The sequence below is a fragment of the Barbus barbus genome (assembly GCF_936440315.1).
Source record: "Barbus barbus genome assembly, chromosome: 47".
Classification (NCBI taxonomy): Eukaryota; Metazoa; Chordata; class Actinopteri; order Cypriniformes; family Cyprinidae; genus Barbus; species Barbus barbus.
In genome coordinates, this window is record NC_136725.1 from 9640568 (window position 1) to 9659139 (window position 18572).

Consider the following 18572-nt stretch of genomic DNA (forward strand, 5'->3'; position numbering starts at 1 on the left):
CACCTATGGTTGAACCTCACGGATATCAAGGATGCGGAGAAAATGGCCTTTCTTGATTCTCCGATCTTGCCCAAAGGACCCTTCGGTCCAGCTGTGGATGGCTTCACGGAGCGCTTCACCGGGGCACAGAAGACATCGCAAGCGTTGCATCATTTCCTGCCCAAGGGCTCCAGCACGTGACTGTTTCAAGCCGCCCCAAGCCAGCGTCCACTCAGCAGCCTGAGAAACTGGCGCATCCTCAGCTCTCGCAAAAGCTGGGACCGGGGCTTCGACAGCGTTCCAGATCAGCAAAGAGGTATCCCTCCCTTCCCCAAGCGTCAGGGCTCCCGCCCTCACGTAACGCTGGACCCTGGGCCTCAGAAATCTTCCTCATCTGTGTGAGGAGAGGAAAAGGAGAGGGTTAATTCTCACGGACACCGGAATCCCCTCGAAGACAGCTCGCAGTTATTCCCCACCCCTTCGAATGCCTCTGAGAGGTGGAGGTATTGTAACAGAGCATGTCCAGAGCGATTCATGTGCCAGGCATATTGAACCACGGAGCGGACATGTTGTCAAGAGACAATGTAGCTCCAGGGGAATGGAGGCTACATCCTCAGACGGTTCATTTGATCTGGTCAGTCTTCGGCAAGGCAGAGGTGGACCTCTTTGCCTCCGAAGACAACTGTCACTGCCCAACCTATTTTTCAAAACAGCGGGATGCTTTGGCCCACGATTGGCCCAACACCCGCCTGTACGCATTCCCTTCGATTGCCCTGCTACCTCAGGTTATCAGGCGGATCAGAGAAACTAAGTGCTCTCTCTTTCTCGTGGCCCCCCTCTGGAGGAACCAAGTCTGGTTCCCAGAGATGATCCATCTGCTGCTTATCACGGCGATTCATTCTCCCGAGGCAGGCCAGACTATTGGCAGAAATGAGTTGGTTGTTAAGTTCCTTAGAGGCGCTCGGTGGTTGAATTCTCCTCGCCCTAAGACTGTGCCGACCTGGGATTTATCCATAGTCCTCGGGGCCCTCAAGGGCCCTCCCTTTGAGCTGCTTCAAACAGCTGGCTTAAGGGTCATGACGCTCAAAAATGCTCTACTCTTGGCCCTAGCGTCGGTCAAGCGAGTGGGTGACTTGCAAGCTCTATCTATCAGTGCTTTCTGTCTTGAGTTCGGACCCAATGACTGTAAGGCCGTTCTCCAACCACGCAGCGGCTATGTTTTTGTTTTTTCCTGACAAAAAAACATGGAAAACAGACACTCACACACAAAACTTTTACAATCACACACGGCAATACAATACGATGAAACCGTGGTTCAGAACAGCACAAACAAATCATAGATAGATAAAAATACAACAATTTTCATACTGCTACAACTAAGGCTCAATCTATTTTTTGTTTGGTCTGGTTTTAGAGTCGGCCTGCTACAGTGAAAAACTTTACGTGTCTTCACAATGGAGTAATGAGGGGTTAAACATGTGGAACAGTAATAAACAATATTCAACATAAACTACAATCCTAAACTCTAATGTAACCGTGAGCTTGTTTCACATTCTGTAGATTATCTCAGTAATGAAATCTTAGTTCACTTACATTTTCTGGCTAGCAGCTGAGATGTGGACTGATGCTAAACCTATTTTTCAGTCCTTTAGGTTTGGTAAAATATATGTTATTAAATTCAAAACGATAAACTGCATCAAATGTTCTTAAAAATATAAACATCAGGTATGACAACTTTGTAAACATTTAAGCTAAAATACATGTTTAGATATTTATTAAAAAAAATAAAGATAAACAACAATATTTCAGGGGACTGTGCTGTTGAAGACAGTAACTTCATGCCACATTGTTTTAATAAAAGTAGATCAATTATGAAGACATTCATATATAAAGACAGCACGCAGTTGTGCATGTGTCCCGGATCAAACCTTTTGGTCAGATGAACACCTAAAACACGTGTCTGTGTGTTGGCGCAGACAATCTAAAATGGTCGAAAACATGCCCCTTTCAATGAATTAGCTGGAGTGATGTTTAGAGACACAGACAAAGGAAATGTGTATGACACAGACACAGACAAAGGAAAAGTCTGTGGCATCCTTGACTTTTAATGTCTAACTTTAAGTGTAATCGATGGGTTTGTATTAAGTGTTACGGTCATAACAGAAAATGGCAAGACTCATTTTCAAGTTGAGGTAAGGGCTATTATGTGTTTTTGTGACACAGGTAGACAGGATCATAGACAGTTCAGAAAAGACTTAAACTAACACTTTTAGTTTAAAACGCTCTCATCTAGAAGGACTATCCTTTTATTTTTATGCTGTAGTGGTTCATAAATTCCTATGAACATACACTGCATGTCTGACCACAATCAGAAAGAACTCATCACCTGAAAACTATGCAAAAACAAAATGCAAACAGACTCATTGATTATCTCCAGTGGAATAATATTATTTACAAACCACAAATTCACAATAGAGCAGAAAAGAGGATTTCTGTCTTATGTCCTCATTATAGCTAAAATTCTTTTTTTTTTTGGCCAAATGCCGTACACACTTTTGCATTTCGTAATTCAATGAGTTTTATTCAATCTGTTTTTGTAATTCCTATGTAAGGATTATGTTTGAATTTTTTCTATAACCTTTACAAAAGTGTGGAACATAGTTCTCAAATGTGTTTGCATTACATTAACCCCGGGAAGAGCACTGCACTGAGACGCTCTTGCGTTCCTCCCCCCTTCCACAGACACCTGCGGATTGTTGACTCTGTCTGGGTCCTGATTAAAGCTGTTTCCATAGCAACGTGCTGTGTCGCTATCACATTCTGCGGAGTGAGACAACTTGATTTGAATGCCAGTGTGGCGGCTCTCCAGGCCTACAAATACATACATACACACACATATGCACATATATACAGATATGCATTCACCTCCCCACCCCGGATCCCTCGCCTTCGCCGCTTTGTACCGCCAGCCTGACAAGCGGGTCCGACCGGCGGCGAGAATGGCTGCAGGACCGGATGGCTGCTTGCCAGAACTGGATTACCTCCCCTGTTGCAGTCGTGTGGTTATGTTGTTAATTGACTATGTGCTTTTTGTTGCTGGGGTGTTTTTCCTGTTCTCACACTGTACTCCCAAAGGAGCATAGTCTGTGACCTCTTTCCTCATGTCATGCTGTATTCTTCCTCACTCTACAACAAATTCCTCGTATGTGTAAACATACTTGGCGAATAAAGCTCATTCTGATTCTGATTCTGATCTAACAAATATGACAGAAGTGGAGAAGCACTGTCCTAACCCTCCACCAAGCATACACGCATTGTAGATGCTTACGTACACTAGAGATGTTGCTTTGTTTGAGTCAAAGAAGATGGCTATAGTAACTGATAACATTCTTTTAATGTTTAATGTTGTTGTGTTGAAAAAGATTCTGTGGACAAACACCTCAGGGAAAATAATTTGAAATGGAGGTTTTTCAAAATAATAAAAAGTTCATTCAAATGTTTAATTTTCTTAAATGAAAAATTTGTATTATGCAACGTTAAGAGGTATGTGCTCATCATGCTCTTTTCCCCATGCGAGAATTAGCATGAACTTACGGAGGGGTCTTAATACAAATGCAGCCAAACAAACAAAATGTGAATTGTGTCATCTGCTATCTGAACAAAATTACTAAACTAGTGGAGTAATAAAAATATAATTTACAAATCCACATTTAAAAACTTTCACAATTGTTTACGAAACAGATTTCTGAATTCTCTATGCCTTATAAACATTTCTATTCTTGCTATACTCTCTTTCTTAGTGATTTGGTCTCTTGAATGTACAAAAGGTTATAGATTAAATTTATCTATACTCTTTACAAGAGCGTGGAGACTTTAACATGCTCAAACTTAAAAGAATGTACAGCTTTCATTGCAATAGTTTGATTAGTTTAGGTTGTAATTGTTTTAAGGGTAAAACAGGAAGACTTAATTTTCGTGTTGATGCTTCATGTGATCGCACTTTGTGAAGTTGAACTAAAAGAAATATCTGAAAGAGAAAGACTGTTACTAAATTTCTTAATTTTCATTTATTTCTATTATGATGACAGCTCACAAGGAGGAGTCTTCACCTAAAAACATACACAGTCCAACAAACAACTGTGAACGGCCATCCGAAATCTTGATAATGTCTGTCAAAAATATTGTGATTTTAGATGAAAAAATCTGTTGGCATGCAACAATACTCACAAATGTTTTCGCCCAGCTATTTACACATAGTATGAGAACTGTATACTGTGTCACTTACCATAGAATTCATTACCAGTTTATTAGGGTCAAAAGGAAATGATGATAATAGTTGAAACATCCTTAGCTTGAACATCTCTTTCATGTTGGATATCCCAGATTCTGGTGCTTTTAATCTTTTAGTAAATCATTTAAAATGACATGATATCTACAAATAGTCAGAATGTATAAAACTACTTGGTTGGCATGAAGCTTAATCTGGATCAAAGCAATGTTTTGTGTTCTAGGTATAAAAATGTACACCAATAAATGAACATTAGAAAACAACATGCAATACTTGTGATTGTCAAACACCTCGGGTAAATAATTTGAAACAGATCTGTCAAATGAGAAATGTTCACTCTGAAGCGTAGATAGACAGCGTGCCTTGCTTTAGTGACACGCAATGTGTTTAACCTTTTAAACATGTTTAAAACTCGTCGTTGTAAGTATTTTACTGAGAAGTATCGAAGATACTCTCGCCCCTCCTTCTCAGTTAGGCCCAAACATTAGATGGGTGGATGGTAGTGGTTTGAATAAATTGCATGGCTCTTTGTCTTCAGTTTTTAACAATAGCCTATCAGATTGTACTGACTCTACACAGTGCTGTCTCAGGATGCATGCATACAAATGTTTTAGAAAGACCCAAACTTAAAACCTTTTGAGAAGGATATAAACAGTGTGATGGGTAATGGTCTTCGTGAATGCTTTGATTTTTTTGTCTTAGCCATTAAGATTTAGCCCATAGATCAGGTAGACACGTGTTTGGAGGTCTTCACCCTAAAACAAAGTACATCCCCAAACATGACACCCTTATTCTACCATCACTGAAAGGTAGACGCCCATTGACATAAGAGACATTAACATACAGTCTATAGATCAGACCATGGTGAGGTGTCGACATAAATACTGTTGTACAGACCCAGAAAGTCAGGAAGGAGACAGATGAAGAAAGGATGATTTTAGACTAGAAGATTTTAGACTAGTTAGGACATTCATGTGAAAAGTTTAGATAATGACTAATTTCACAATAAGTTTGATACTCTTAGTCAGGGTAACACATGGCAATCCAAATACGCAACAACACCCCACAGATGGGCTAAGCATACAAGTAGGATCAACTTAATTCACAGACTGCATGAATCTCACTTTAACTCATGCAAGTTCTCTTAGAACTTTGTTTTATTTCTCAAACTATTTTATTTCTTCATATGTCTCCACGAATGGAAAATGTACTGTATCTCTTAGGGTCTAAAAAAGATGTCCGGGCATATCACTTTTTTTCAGAAGCATGGATGGATTAGATAGTTGCTGAACTCAATGGTTCTCAGCTCATTCATTCTTGTTCTTATTCAAAGATGTGAAACAACCCGAACGTTTGGAGGAACAACCCATCCGAGATCGTTGTGACACTTCATAACACAAAATGGGTGAATCATATCCTGATCACAAAATGGTCACTGCCATAAACATGAGGTCAGAGGTTTCAGTTTGACAACTGCTGTCATAAACATCAAGAAACAGGAACAGGAGGTCAGAGGTGTCAGTTTGACAACTGGTGTCATAAACATCAAGAAACAGGAACAGGAGGTCAGAGGTGTCAGTTTGACAACTGGTGTCATAAACATCAAGAAACAGGAACAGGAGGTCAGAGGTGTCAGTTTGACAACTGGTGTCATAAACATCAAGGAACAGGAACATGAGGTCAGAGGTACCAGGAGGTCAAAGGTGTCAACCTGGGGTCATAAATCAATCTATTTTGACATAAGCTCCTTCAAATTTTCTTCTCCTATGTTCTCCTTCTCCTATTCCTATGTCTTATCACGTGTCATAATTCCCAGTATAGAGCATAGTGATCGATACTTCCTGGGTTTACAGTGCATTGGTGCACTCACTGGAAGGATTTTGCGACTGAAAACCCACTAAAGTGGCCGACTATTGATCAGTGCCCTGACTAATGAATTAGGGCACTGAATGAGACACACTCAGTGTTAGGAGTGAGTGTCACATCTGAGCCAGTCCTCCATGATCACCTGCAGTCTGAGACTTGTGACCATCATCCAGTCCTGTGCAGCCAATAAACACTGACTGAGGACATTTACAATAATAGTTTGTCAAATCAAGGTGTATCTCAATCTTTGAGTGCCCTGAGTGCCAATTTTACAAGTTAGTTCAAGAGGCCATTTGCACAGAACGTGTTTTTCTGTTCCACTATGCTGCTTTTCTATCGCTTTCTATTTTTTGGTCGCATGCATGGCACAGCATTTTAAAAACAGTGTTCAAATTAACTGAAGATCAACTTTTAAAAAACTTATGTTATGTCTCAGAATGTTGGGTTTCCCCCTCCCCCACAATCTGCCATCCCAATTGTATTTTTAAACACAAAAAAGCGTTCTGTAAATGGAAACAAAGCCCCATCACACTCACAATTGTGCCATCTTAATATAATGTTCACCTACAGCACTTGGACTGTGACCTCCTATTGTATAGCCAAGCTGTGCTAAATCAACAGAACAGTTGCTGCATTAAATTACATGAATGGCATGGGGGGGGAATTGTTTCATATATAGCCCTTATAGATCATGAGGACAGAGCTTCCTAAATGACAGTCTTATGAAGTGCAGCAAAAGTTGTGCAACTGCAGGCAATATAGTTTATAATTAAACTTTTAATTTTACATGTACTCCCTTTGCATGTTTCCCAGTGACCTATATCAAGCTTTGTTGCATCACCTGCTTAAACATATCTTTACAGCCTCCCACACGGTGTGGTTAAAATAACCAGACTACTTCATTGCTTGTTAAGTGCAGTTGCCCAATCAGAGCATAAAGATGTACAATCCAATCAAAAAAATCATTACTTTCTTGCCTGACGAAAATCATATGTGACTCTGGACCACAAAATCAGTCATAAGGGTACATTTTTTGAAATTGAGATTTCTACATAATCTGAAAGCTGAAAACATAAGCTTTCCATTGATGTATAGTTTGGTAGGATAGGACAATATTTACCCGAGATACAACTATTTGATAATCTGCAATTTGAGGGTGCAAAAAAAATCAAAATATTGAGAAAATCGCATTTAAAGTTGTCCAAATGAAGTTCTTAGCAATGCATACTACAAATCAAAAATTACATTTTGATATATTTACAGTGGGAAATTTACGAAATATCTTCATGGAACATGATCTTTATGTAATATCCTAAAGATTTTTGGCATAAAAGAAAAATCGATCATTTTGACCCAATGTTTGGCTATTGCTACAGCTATACCCATGCTACTTATGACTGGTTTTGTGGTCCAGGGTCACATATGTGTTAACTTTGGTAAATATAGCAATTACCTTGAAGTTTCTCACTTCATTAATGTGTTTTAGAATAATACAATTTAAGAAATAGTTCAGCAGAAGAATTACGAGTTTTCACTTCAAACAACTCTCCGTCTAAATACATCAGTATCCTTCCTTAAGTCTATTTCTGCTTTCTTTCACCATGATGTTAAAATCTTAAAGAAGACATTCTATATTTTCAGAACAACATCTAAAAGAAAAAACGGTGTAAGTCCAGCTAACAAGGAATGTTCTCAGATATTTGGCTAATATTCTGGCAAGGTTCTTTCAAAGCTATGAACAAACATTTTTCTCCAGTAACTTTTAATAGTATTTTCATTTAAAGTTATTTGCTCTTTAATAATTTTCTCAAAACTTGAGTTCAAAAACACTATTTACACATTGTTTGTGGAACGCTTAAAAATATAAATAAAAAATAAAATAAAATAAACAATAATGCATGTGCATGCATGTTGCATGTGCATATGCATGTTGCTTTTCTTCCTGAACAAGTGCAGATTCGACTTGATGACCTGACCACTTCCTGCTGGTCGTCTTTACTTGCATCACGGTGCATTCCTGGGTGTGCATGACAGCTTTCATGCAAACCGTGTTCTATTTTGAACTAAACTGCCATTGTGAAAGCCCCATTAGTTGCCACCAAAATGTGGGAGTTACAAAGCACTCCGGCTTACATAACCTTTGCTTTAATGCCAGATAGGCCTTGCAGTTGTTGCAAAGACAACATGTATGCTAAACTGAGTTTTTCTGACGCACAATGTGTGATGATTGTAAAGCAAATTGTCTTTATTATTTATAACTGAGAATCCACAATAAGGCACTTACAATTTGTATTTTTGGGGTAACTGTATTTTCATTGTGTAGGAGCATTTTGACTAATAATAAAATTGTGCTTTATTTACAAATTAAATGTATGTAATTTCTTCTAAATAAATAAAATGTCACACTGCACTATTTCTGTGCCCTGGTGAACCAAAACGTCTACTATCTCACACTGTCTCTTGGCACTGGTAAACTTATATGCTAGTTGTTTACACAGGTTACACATGGTGCGTCATAAGCGTGAAACTAAATTTCCCAGTCTTGCCTGCCTAGTGTTTGTGGTTTACATGTACATGTAAAGATCTGATGTAAATCTTTGCTCACAAATCCAGCTAACATGTAACTGAAGGATCAAAAATTAAAATAAATAAATTAAAATAATTTATACCTCTTTGTATACCTTTTTGGTGGTTGAAAATTGGGTGTAAGATTTAGTTTGGTTCTTATTTGTTTTGTATTGTCTAACCTTTGTCTAGTATAGAATTAGTCCATCAATGTTTCTAGTCATTTCGTCTTTTTTAAAATGTATAATGAAATATACAAGGAATTTGACAGGATGTGTTACTGTCAATTGTTTATGTCTGATGCCTTACTTAAAGAGGAAATAACTACCTCAAACTAGTTTCACAGCATAAGACATTTCAGCAAAACAGTGAGGCAGAAGCCACACACAGTGCTTTCCCTGGGAAGAGAGATGGTGAGTGTGTGATTCTTATGAAGATATCTGAAAGCTAGTTTAGATATAATGGTAAATATAACGCGTTGAAAGTTGAAAATGTTTCATCTTTCTTTTGCTTTTCTCATTATGTCTGGAAAACCACCGCTATATGTAAAAAAAAGTGCATTAAATAAACAAATAAACTAAAAGTTTCTTGAATTTCAGTGTCTTAAATTAACCAATATAAAATATGCAACACTTTTTACTTGATAGATAAGATCTTGATTAAAATTGTATATTTCAAATGACGTTTCGGTTTAATATGTATAGTTTGTTTGTTTTTTTCCCCAGTGTTTATCTCTGATCTGTTGTGGGTGGATGCTGTTGGTTTCAGTTTTTGGTAATAAATATATCATCTATCTTTTGTTGACATTAATGCTAACATGCTTCGAACTCTACTGTCAAACCAAATTGCCACACTATCTCTAGGCATTAATGCTAATATGCTTATCTTAACTTTTTGAACAATATGAAGACATGAAATTTCCACTAAAATAAAAATGTCATGATGTAACATCAAGTACTTGTAAAATATTTCATAAATACATTTTGTGCCTTACACAGGAAGCACCTGTACAAAGAGAACCCAAATGTGCAATTCGCAGCTTGCCATGGGAAATTCAAGTTGTTGCTGTGTTTGTTTTTCAGCGTTTGGCACTGCGGCAGTGAATCACACTACAACTTTATTTGTCAATCATGGAGAGTCCGCCAAAATAAGATGCAACTACAGCCGAACAGATGACACCGAAATCATGATAGTGGATCTTAAGACATTAAATGATATATACATATGTTCATACATACATTTGAATTCATGGAAAAAACAAATTTGTAAAGATCACATCAGATTCATATGGATTTCAGAGGCTGAGGAAATATCATTTGAGCTATTAAATCTCCGTATTAAGGATACCGGCACATACACCTGTACTTTGAGGAGGGTTGCAAAACCACCTCAAGTGGATCTGGGAGTTCAAAGAGTTCAAGTTATTGGTAAATCATTTCTTTATAATCAGAAAAAAATGTACTATGCAATATTATTATAATAATCATTTTGTATGAATCCTTTCACTATTTTCAGTGTATCCCGTCTTGTCGCTGTCCTGTGTGAAGGGGCCTGATGGCTCGCCCATGATTCTGTGCTCTGTGGAATTTTACCATGATTCTCTTGAACAGTTGTGGATCAGAGACGGAGACATCCTCAAAAGCTCATACTCAAACAAATCATTCGATGGATCATTTAGTCAGCAATCATACCTTACACTGCCACCACAAACTTTCAATGATACAATCTACTCCTGCTGGGTAAACCACTCTTCCTTAAACAAACCACTCATGGCCAATGTATCAAGCTCTGTCTGTTATGAAAAAGGGGGTAAGTTTAGAGCTGTTACGTATTTCTTATTTCAATGTGTTATATACTGTATTTATGAGGCCTTGGCAATTATTCTGTCTCGTAGGTGTAACTATGACTGTGACAGCAGTGTTTGTCATGTTGACAGTGGTGTTGACTGTCTTTCTGATCACTCCAGTCATACGTAAACATCACAGTAAGTCTCAGTGTTTATGCTAATGGTTTGTTTGTTCTGATTTAAATGTCACTGTGAAATGGAAACATCCATTTTTGCAAAAACAGGACTGTTAAAAGTGTGTATCTTTAGTAACATACAAGCAACATTTCATTAGATCTCAAATGATATGTAACTTTGTCACATTTTAATGTTAGTAACTTCCCTTAGCAGTTGGAATGAGTTACAAATCTCCCACGCTTAGAACCAGTTCTTGGTTTTACTGGTAAACCTTAAAAACATCTCGTTCTGTCATGACAATTCTCAGAGAGTTTAGCATGGTAATATACAAGGCAATGTTAATTCAGTGTTGGCAGAATAGATCTGCTACACTGCTGCTGCAGCAGAGCAAGTACCGAGACTTGCTACTGCCAGTACATTCACAGACATGCTGCTTTGAGCATATTAGAAATACTGCTGCTGCACATATAACATATGTGACCCTGGAGCACAAAACCAGTCTTAAGTCGCTGGGGTATATTTGTAGCAATAGTCAAAAATACATTGTATGGGTCAAAATTATAGATTTTTCTTTCATGCCAAAAATCCTTAGGACATTAAGTAAAGATCATGTTCCATGAAGATATTTTGTAAATTTCATACCGTAAATATATAAAAACTTAATTTTTGATTAGTAATATGCATTGCTAAGAACTTCATTTGGACAAATTTAAAGGTGATTTTCTCAATATTTAGATTTTTTTGCACCCTCAGATTCCAGATTTTCAAATAGTTGTATCTCAGCCAAATATTGTCAAACCCTAACAAACCATACATCAATGGAAAGCGTATTTATTCAGCTTTCAGATGATGTATAAATCTCAATTTCGAAAAATTTACCCTTATGACTGGTTTTGTGGTCCAGAGTCACATATATAAAATAACCGCCGGGTCTAAAAAATGCTGGTTTAAAAACAACACAACTTGGGTTATTTGGCAACCCAGTGCTGGGTAAATATTGGACAGAACACATGCTGGGCTATTTTGACCCAGCAGGTTGGGTTCAACGTTTTGCCCACCATGCTGGGTTGTTTAATATATTGTTTAAAATTTATTATATTGCTGGCTTAAAATTGGCTGGAAATTAAAAATCACACAGAGAATTACTATAGGCAACAGCAAAAATCAAAAGATGAACATTTATTATTAAGCAAGAACACACCCATGGACAAAATACAAGACAAATTGAATTTATTTGGGGGAATACAGCATAGTTTACAATATTACATACATTTAAACTCGTTTAACAAGCCTTTTAGAAATAAATATAGAAGTAGCATTTTAAGTGTATTCAACCGTTCTCTGTAATCACTTTTTACCGTAATAGTGCTAATTCTCATGCTGGTGTGTCGCCGAAATCTAAGCATCAAATTAAATTACACTCAGTATTATAACGAATTCAATCCATTTATGTTATGCAAGGCAAAGGCGTTTCTATGTATGAGGCGCCACGTAGGATTTAAATCAAACTTTGCTTATCAATACATACATAAAACACGTGCATATACACCTATAAATTACTCATATATACATGTATTATTTTATGTTTTATTTTTTTATGCTTTATTGATACAATGCCACAAGAACCAGAGGTATTTCATTAACATTAGCTGCCAGAGAGAGAGAGAAAAGAAAGAGAAAAAATAAAGGAAGAAAATTACATAAATTTCAGTGCTTTAAGATTTGCATTATATGTTTTCAATGCTTTTTTGTTTTTTGTTTGTTCCAAGAGATTTACATATAATTTAAAGTCATTTATAAAATGTGTACAATTTTGGCGCTCTGAAAAGTGCACAGACCAAGAGAAGGTAAAAGTGGGTGGGCCCAATATCATTGGTCTTCAAAAGTGGGTGGGTCCTGTCCCACCCACATACAAAGGTTTCGACGCCCATATACACATTATTGATAAAAATCAAATGATGTACAGTATAGCATGGTTTATTGTGTTTATTGCGTTTGGGTTTTTTTTAAAACACTGTTTTAATGCATTAAGCCACAGTGTTTTAAAATGTCCCGGCATCTGGAGATTTACCTAGTAGGCAAACTGACTGAATATATTGGAATATATTTTGCTAATATCTCGCCTTGGACAATACTTCTAATATTTCCTTTACTGTACGTACAATACACAAGAATTTTACATGAAAAATTGGACTGAGGCTACATTTATTATTTAAATAATTGTGTACAAGGGATGTATTGGCCAAAAAAAAAAAACTCACTGTAAATCAATATATATGTAATACAAGCTTTACAGTTTGACAATGTGTTATTTTAAAAGTAATTTTCATTAAAAATAGATGGGTCGTTTTAACCCAGTCGGTGGAATTGTCCGACGGTCCCTTAACCATGAAGAACAATAGCGCTTAAAAACTTTCTCCAGTTTAAATTTACTGCTAATACACGTTTTTAAATATTTTTTTCATGTCAATATGCAACTACTTTATATCGATATAATTTTTTTCCCAAAACCGCCAAACTCAAACACATTATTAATAAAATCAAACTATGTACAGTATAATATGATTTATTAATAATGTGTTATTAATAATGACATTTTAAAAACACTGTCTTAACGCATTAAGTCAGGTTAAGTGTATTCCTTATGGGAGGAAAATGCTTTACGCGTAATTAAACGCGTTACGTTCTTATTCTGGACTCATCTGCTTGTCTATACATCGTATGCTTTATTAATAATGTGTTTATTGAGTTTGGTCTTTTAAAAACAAAGTTTTAATGCATTAAGCCATGTTAAGCATTTTAAAATGTCCCGCCTGAAGTGCCGCTGCTTCCTTTTACACTGAAATGCCTTCCGTTTACACTGAAAAGTTCACGCACATCCACATATGAAATCACTTGCATATACATATATACACAACTAAAGCATGCCTCTTTCTCATCAGAATTGTATACGTTTGTGAATTTTATTTTGTATATTTGCGCGAGTGTTTTATGGGTGTGTGTGCGCGCAGCGAGTTTATATGTATGTGCGAGTGTTTCTAGGTGCATGGATCAAGTTTATACGTATGTGCGAGTGTTTCTAGGTGTATATGCATGGATCAAGTTTATACGTATGTGCGAGTGTTTCTAGGTGTATATGCATGGATCAAGTTTATATGCGAGTATGTATAGGTGTGTCTGCATGCAGCGAGTTTATATGTATGTGCGAGTGTTTATAGGTGTATATGCATGGATCTCAGGTGCCAAGTCCTGCTGGAAAATGAAATCAGCATCTCCATAAAGCTTGTCAGCAGAAGGAAGCATGAAGTGCTCTAAAATTTCCTGGTAGATGGCTGCGTTGACTGTGGACTTCAGAAAACACTGAATTGATTTCCAATTTAAATGCAAAATTTACTTTCATCTGAAAAGAGGACTTTGGACCACTGAGCAACAGACCAGATCTTTTCCTCTTTAGCCCAGGTAAGACGCTTCTGACATTGTCTGTTGTTCAGAAGTGGCTTGGTAGCCCTTTTCCTGAAGACGTCTGTGTGTTGTGACTCTTGATGCACTGACTCCAGCTTCAGTCCACTCCTTGTGAAGCTCTCCCAAGTGTTTGAATCAGCTTTGCTTGACCGTATTCTCAAGCTTGCTGTCATCCCTGTTGCTTGTGCACCGTTTCCTACCCAAATTCTTCCTTCCAGTCAACTTTGCATTTAATATCATTGCCAAGTCAGCAGTCTTCTCCATTATTGTGGCTTCAAAGAACAAGAGACACCCGGAATTTATACTGTAGGGATGGTCATTTATTGAAACTCAAATGTAAATATTCTAATATTTTGAGATACTGATTTTTGACCTTCATGAGCTGTAAGCTCTAATCATCAAAATTAAAACAAAAAAACTTTTGAAATGTTTTACTTTACATGCAATGAATCTAAAATATATGAAAGTTTCACTTTTTGAAATAACTTACAAGAAAAAATTAACTTTTTCACGACATTCTAATTTACTGAGATGCACCTGTATGTATATGCGAGTAGAGGTGTGTATGTGTGCATTGAGTTTATATGTATGTGCGAGTGTTTATAGGTGTATATGCATGGATCAAGTTTATATGTATATGCGAGTATGTAGAGGTGTGTCTGCATGCAGTGAGTTTATATGTATATGCGAGTGTTTATAGGTGTATATGCATGGATCAAGTTTATATGTATATGCGAGTATGTAGAGGTGTGTCTGCATGCAGCGAGTTTATATGTTTGTGCGTGTGTTGTTGTGGGTGTATATGCATGGATCGTGTTTATATGTATTAGCAAGTGTCTATAGGTGTATGCATGTGTCAAGTTTATATGTATATGCAAGTTATTCACAAGTGTATATGCATTCATTACTAACATAATATGTATTGGTATGGATTTCATATTAGTGTGCACGTGTATTTCATATATATATATATATTTTGAACATCCAATAGTATACATGTATATGTGAGTAATTTATAGGTGTATATGCACGTGTTTTATGTATGTATTGATAAGCAAAGTTTGATTTAAATCCTACGAGGCGCCTCATACGTTTCCAGTGCGAAACGACGGCGCAGCTGACTGACATCTCGTCCTTATGTTGCGTTGATTAAAATAATATAATTTACACCACATTAAAGACTTTATAAATAAAGTGTGTACAAACCTTTATTTCCCCGAAAGAGTGCACCAAATCGGAGGCGCTGAGAACTGCTCTTTCGTGTGGACTTAAAAAGCCCTGCACACAGCAGCTGCGTTGTTGAGAAGTTTCACCGGAGACAGGCTCAACCCAGCGTTAAAATAACCCAATAAAATGTCCCAACAAGCTGAACCCATCATTTGGTTAAAAAAATAAAATAAATAAATCAGCATTTTTAGAGTGCATGAAACTATTTAATGGCAGATCTATAAAGGTGGAGCTTGGGAAGGTGGAGGGTTTCTTAAGCATGCTGAAACTGCTACAGCAATCACTAGTATTTGTGCAAGTATTTGAATGTTTTCATCAGCCTTGCCATGTGAATAATGATGTAATTAGCCTATATCAGTTTGAGTTAAAACCTATTGGCCTCTGTCATCTAGAGTGTCATGACAGAACTTTTGTGTATGAACCTAATTGTGCCCACATATGTACTGATATTGTTATAGGGTGTTAATTTCATCTCATATGTGATCAATCTTTATTATTGTATGTATAAATCTGCTCTTATCTTGTTCCAGAAAGAGCACGTCAGCAGTCTGTGTCTCCTGTTGGAGTGAGTTTCACACCCGAGCCTATCCTACATGATAACCTGCAGTCTGAGATACTGTACTCAACACTGGGTGACCATCATCCAGTCCTGTGCAGCCCTGCCATTGTCCGATAATTTGTACAATAAACACTGAATGAGCGCAATGTCAGATTTGTGTGTATCTCCTTCACTACAGATACAACAACGGTTAGTTATGAGGCCAGTTGCATGAACTTATCTTAAAAAATACGTAATCTAATTTGTTTTCCTCAAGACTGGTCATACCATTTTAAAGTCAGTTACAAAAAGATTGACTGGCCCAATTTGAATAAAAAAAGTAACACGATTACTACTTGGTGAACTGCTATTGGTCAAACTAGTTAAGACACGGTTGCATCCGAAATTGCATACTTTCCTACTATATAGTAGGCAAAAACAGCATGTGCTTTGAGCTTTATTGTCATTCCGCTACATGTGGGGACATACAGTGGAACAAAATGTCATGCCTTGCAGGACCACGGTGCTACATAAATACAGACATACAAAAACACTATAAACCTATACACAACTAACCTACTAACTATAAGTATACTATATGTAAATATTTACCCTATACAAACTAAAAAAAATAAAAGATTAAAAAAAATACAAACTACACGAATGCTTCACATAAATACTGTACATGTGCAAAGAGAAACATTTTGAGTCAAGGAGCTGGTTGGGGAACGGTGCAGGATTATTTGTAGTGCATGAGCATGTAAACATACATATATTGCTGAGTTTTTTGGGGGATTGTGTGATTTTGCAGCAGTGTGTGTAAAGTGTTGAGGGACAGATTGTTAGCGCCACACCATTCAGCCAGCTGTGCCACTTCCTCTCTGTAGTGCGTTTCATCGTTGTTGCTGATGAGACCTACCACTGTTGTGTCATCAGCAAACTTGATGTGGTTGGAGCTGAACTTGGCAGTGCAGTCGTGGGTCAGCAGTGTGAAGAGCAGCAGGCTGAGCACACAGCCTTGTGGGGCACCTGTGCTCAGTGTGGTAGTGCTCGAGGTGTTGTGGCCGACACGGACTGACTGAGGTCTTCCAGTTAGAAAGTCCAGGTTCCAATTACAAAGGGAATTGTTAAGGCCCAGCAGGTTTAGTTTATTTATGAGCTGTTGTGGGATTATTGTGTTGAATGCCGAGCTGAAGTCAATGAACAGCATTCTAACATAGGAGTCTTTATTTTCTAGGTGGGTAAGAGCCAGGTGGAGGGTGAAGGAAATTGCATCGTCCGTAGAGCGGTTTGGACGGTATGCAAACTGGAGCGGGTCGAGTGTGTTGGGGAGGCTTGTTCTTTGATGTTGTGCATGACTAACCTCTCAAAGCACTTCATCATGATTGGAGTCAGTGCTATGGGACGGTAGTCATTTAGACAGGACACAGGTGATTTCTTTGGTACCGGTATGATTGTTGTGGATTTGAGACTGATGTGGTCCGAGTACCCGAGGTGGGGGCGGTGTACAGCCTTGTAAGCTTCTTTACTGTTGTATAAACAAAGTCCAGTATGTTGTTTCCCCTTGTTGCAAAGTTCACATGTTGGTAGAACTTTGGCAAAAGAACTTTGTCTTTAAGTTTGCGTGACCGTTTTTCATGAAATACTCATGAAAGAGGGGGCAAAAAGTACCCGGATGACCTAATACTTCCAGAATATTCTGAAGTGTGCATACGATGGACACTTTACTATCCCATGAGGCCACAGGAGAGGATTTGTGCATGGCAGTGACGCAATGAAACTAAAGCTGGTAAACCATGAGATAATGACAATATGACAAACATAGAGCATCCAGATTGCAGAACAAACTCTTTTAGAAATTACGAAGTAATTACTTAATCAAAGAGTACCTACTCAAGTATGCCATTTAGGACACAGCCATGTTAATGTTAATGCAACTTAAAATTTGATGCAAAAGTGCATTAGTAAAAGAGATTCAGTGAGTGTCTTGCAGGTTACATCAATATGACAAGCACCAAAGTGGCCGTTTTTATAAATCAGTCTTTAAATTATGTGTTCAGTTGATTTGTTCAGAATGATTCAGGAACGAAACATGACTCTTTATGAGTAATTTATTGAAATGCTCACTCAACTGATCAGTTCAAAACCAGAAATACCATTGCTTTTGTTATGAGATGCTCAGTGGTTCTTTCTGCTGTGGCTTCCTTTCAAACTATTTTCATTGGTGGAGCCATAATGGACAAAGCAACTGGCAATATTGCTTCTAACATAGAAGTTACTATTATAAGTAACTTAATATTAACACTCACATACATGCTGCTTGCCGAAATATATTAGCATGGGTCTGCTTAATTGTCGCTTTTTCTTTAGTGTTCAATCATCATTACACAAAAAGCACTACACAACTTTTGAACAGATTTTTGCCCAATTTTCAGTCCAAACACACCAGTTGCCAAAAGTTACAGCCAGTCTGCAGATTTTGGACAGTTGGGTCGACAGGGTTGACAGAAAATTGTGTAGTGTATAATAGGCATAGATTTTTTAACATGTTTCTGTTTGAGCTTGTTGTGTTTGAAAGTCATTTAATGTACAATGTCCAGTTCCCTTCCAGGAACGTCGAGCTGCGTTGGAAGACGCTATGGGAACGCCTACAGCGTCATTCCGCTCTGAACATCCTATGTCAT

At 37.5% G+C, this 18572-nt stretch overlaps 1 protein-coding gene across 1 annotated transcript; it reads left to right on the forward strand.

Annotated features, from left to right (window-relative positions):
- Positions 1-9051: 9051 nt before the first annotated feature.
- On the forward strand, positions 9052-16512 carry LOC306865945 (uncharacterized protein). Its single transcript, XM_079410810.1, has 6 exons — positions 9052-9111; positions 9424-9472; positions 9781-10125; positions 10214-10507; positions 10593-10682; positions 15881-16512. Exons 1-6 carry the CDS (start codon positions 9109-9111, stop codon positions 16024-16026), a joined length of 927 nt encoding a protein of 308 aa, XP_079266936.1. The 5' UTR covers positions 9052-9108; the 3' UTR covers positions 16027-16512.
- Positions 16513-18572: the final 2060 nt, after the last annotated feature.

What these genes read in the sequence shown, in the direction of transcription:
- LOC306865945 (XM_079410810.1), top strand. An exon ending in GCTGTTGGTTTCAGTTTTTG is followed by an intron (nt 9,473 to 9,780) that starts GTAATAAATATA and finishes TTTGTTTTTCAG; the next exon opens with CGTTTGGCACTGCGGCAGTG. An exon ending in TGTCTGTTATGAAAAAGGGG is followed by an intron (nt 10,508 to 10,592) that starts GTAAGTTTAGAG and finishes TCTGTCTCGTAG; the next exon opens with GTGTAACTATGACTGTGACA.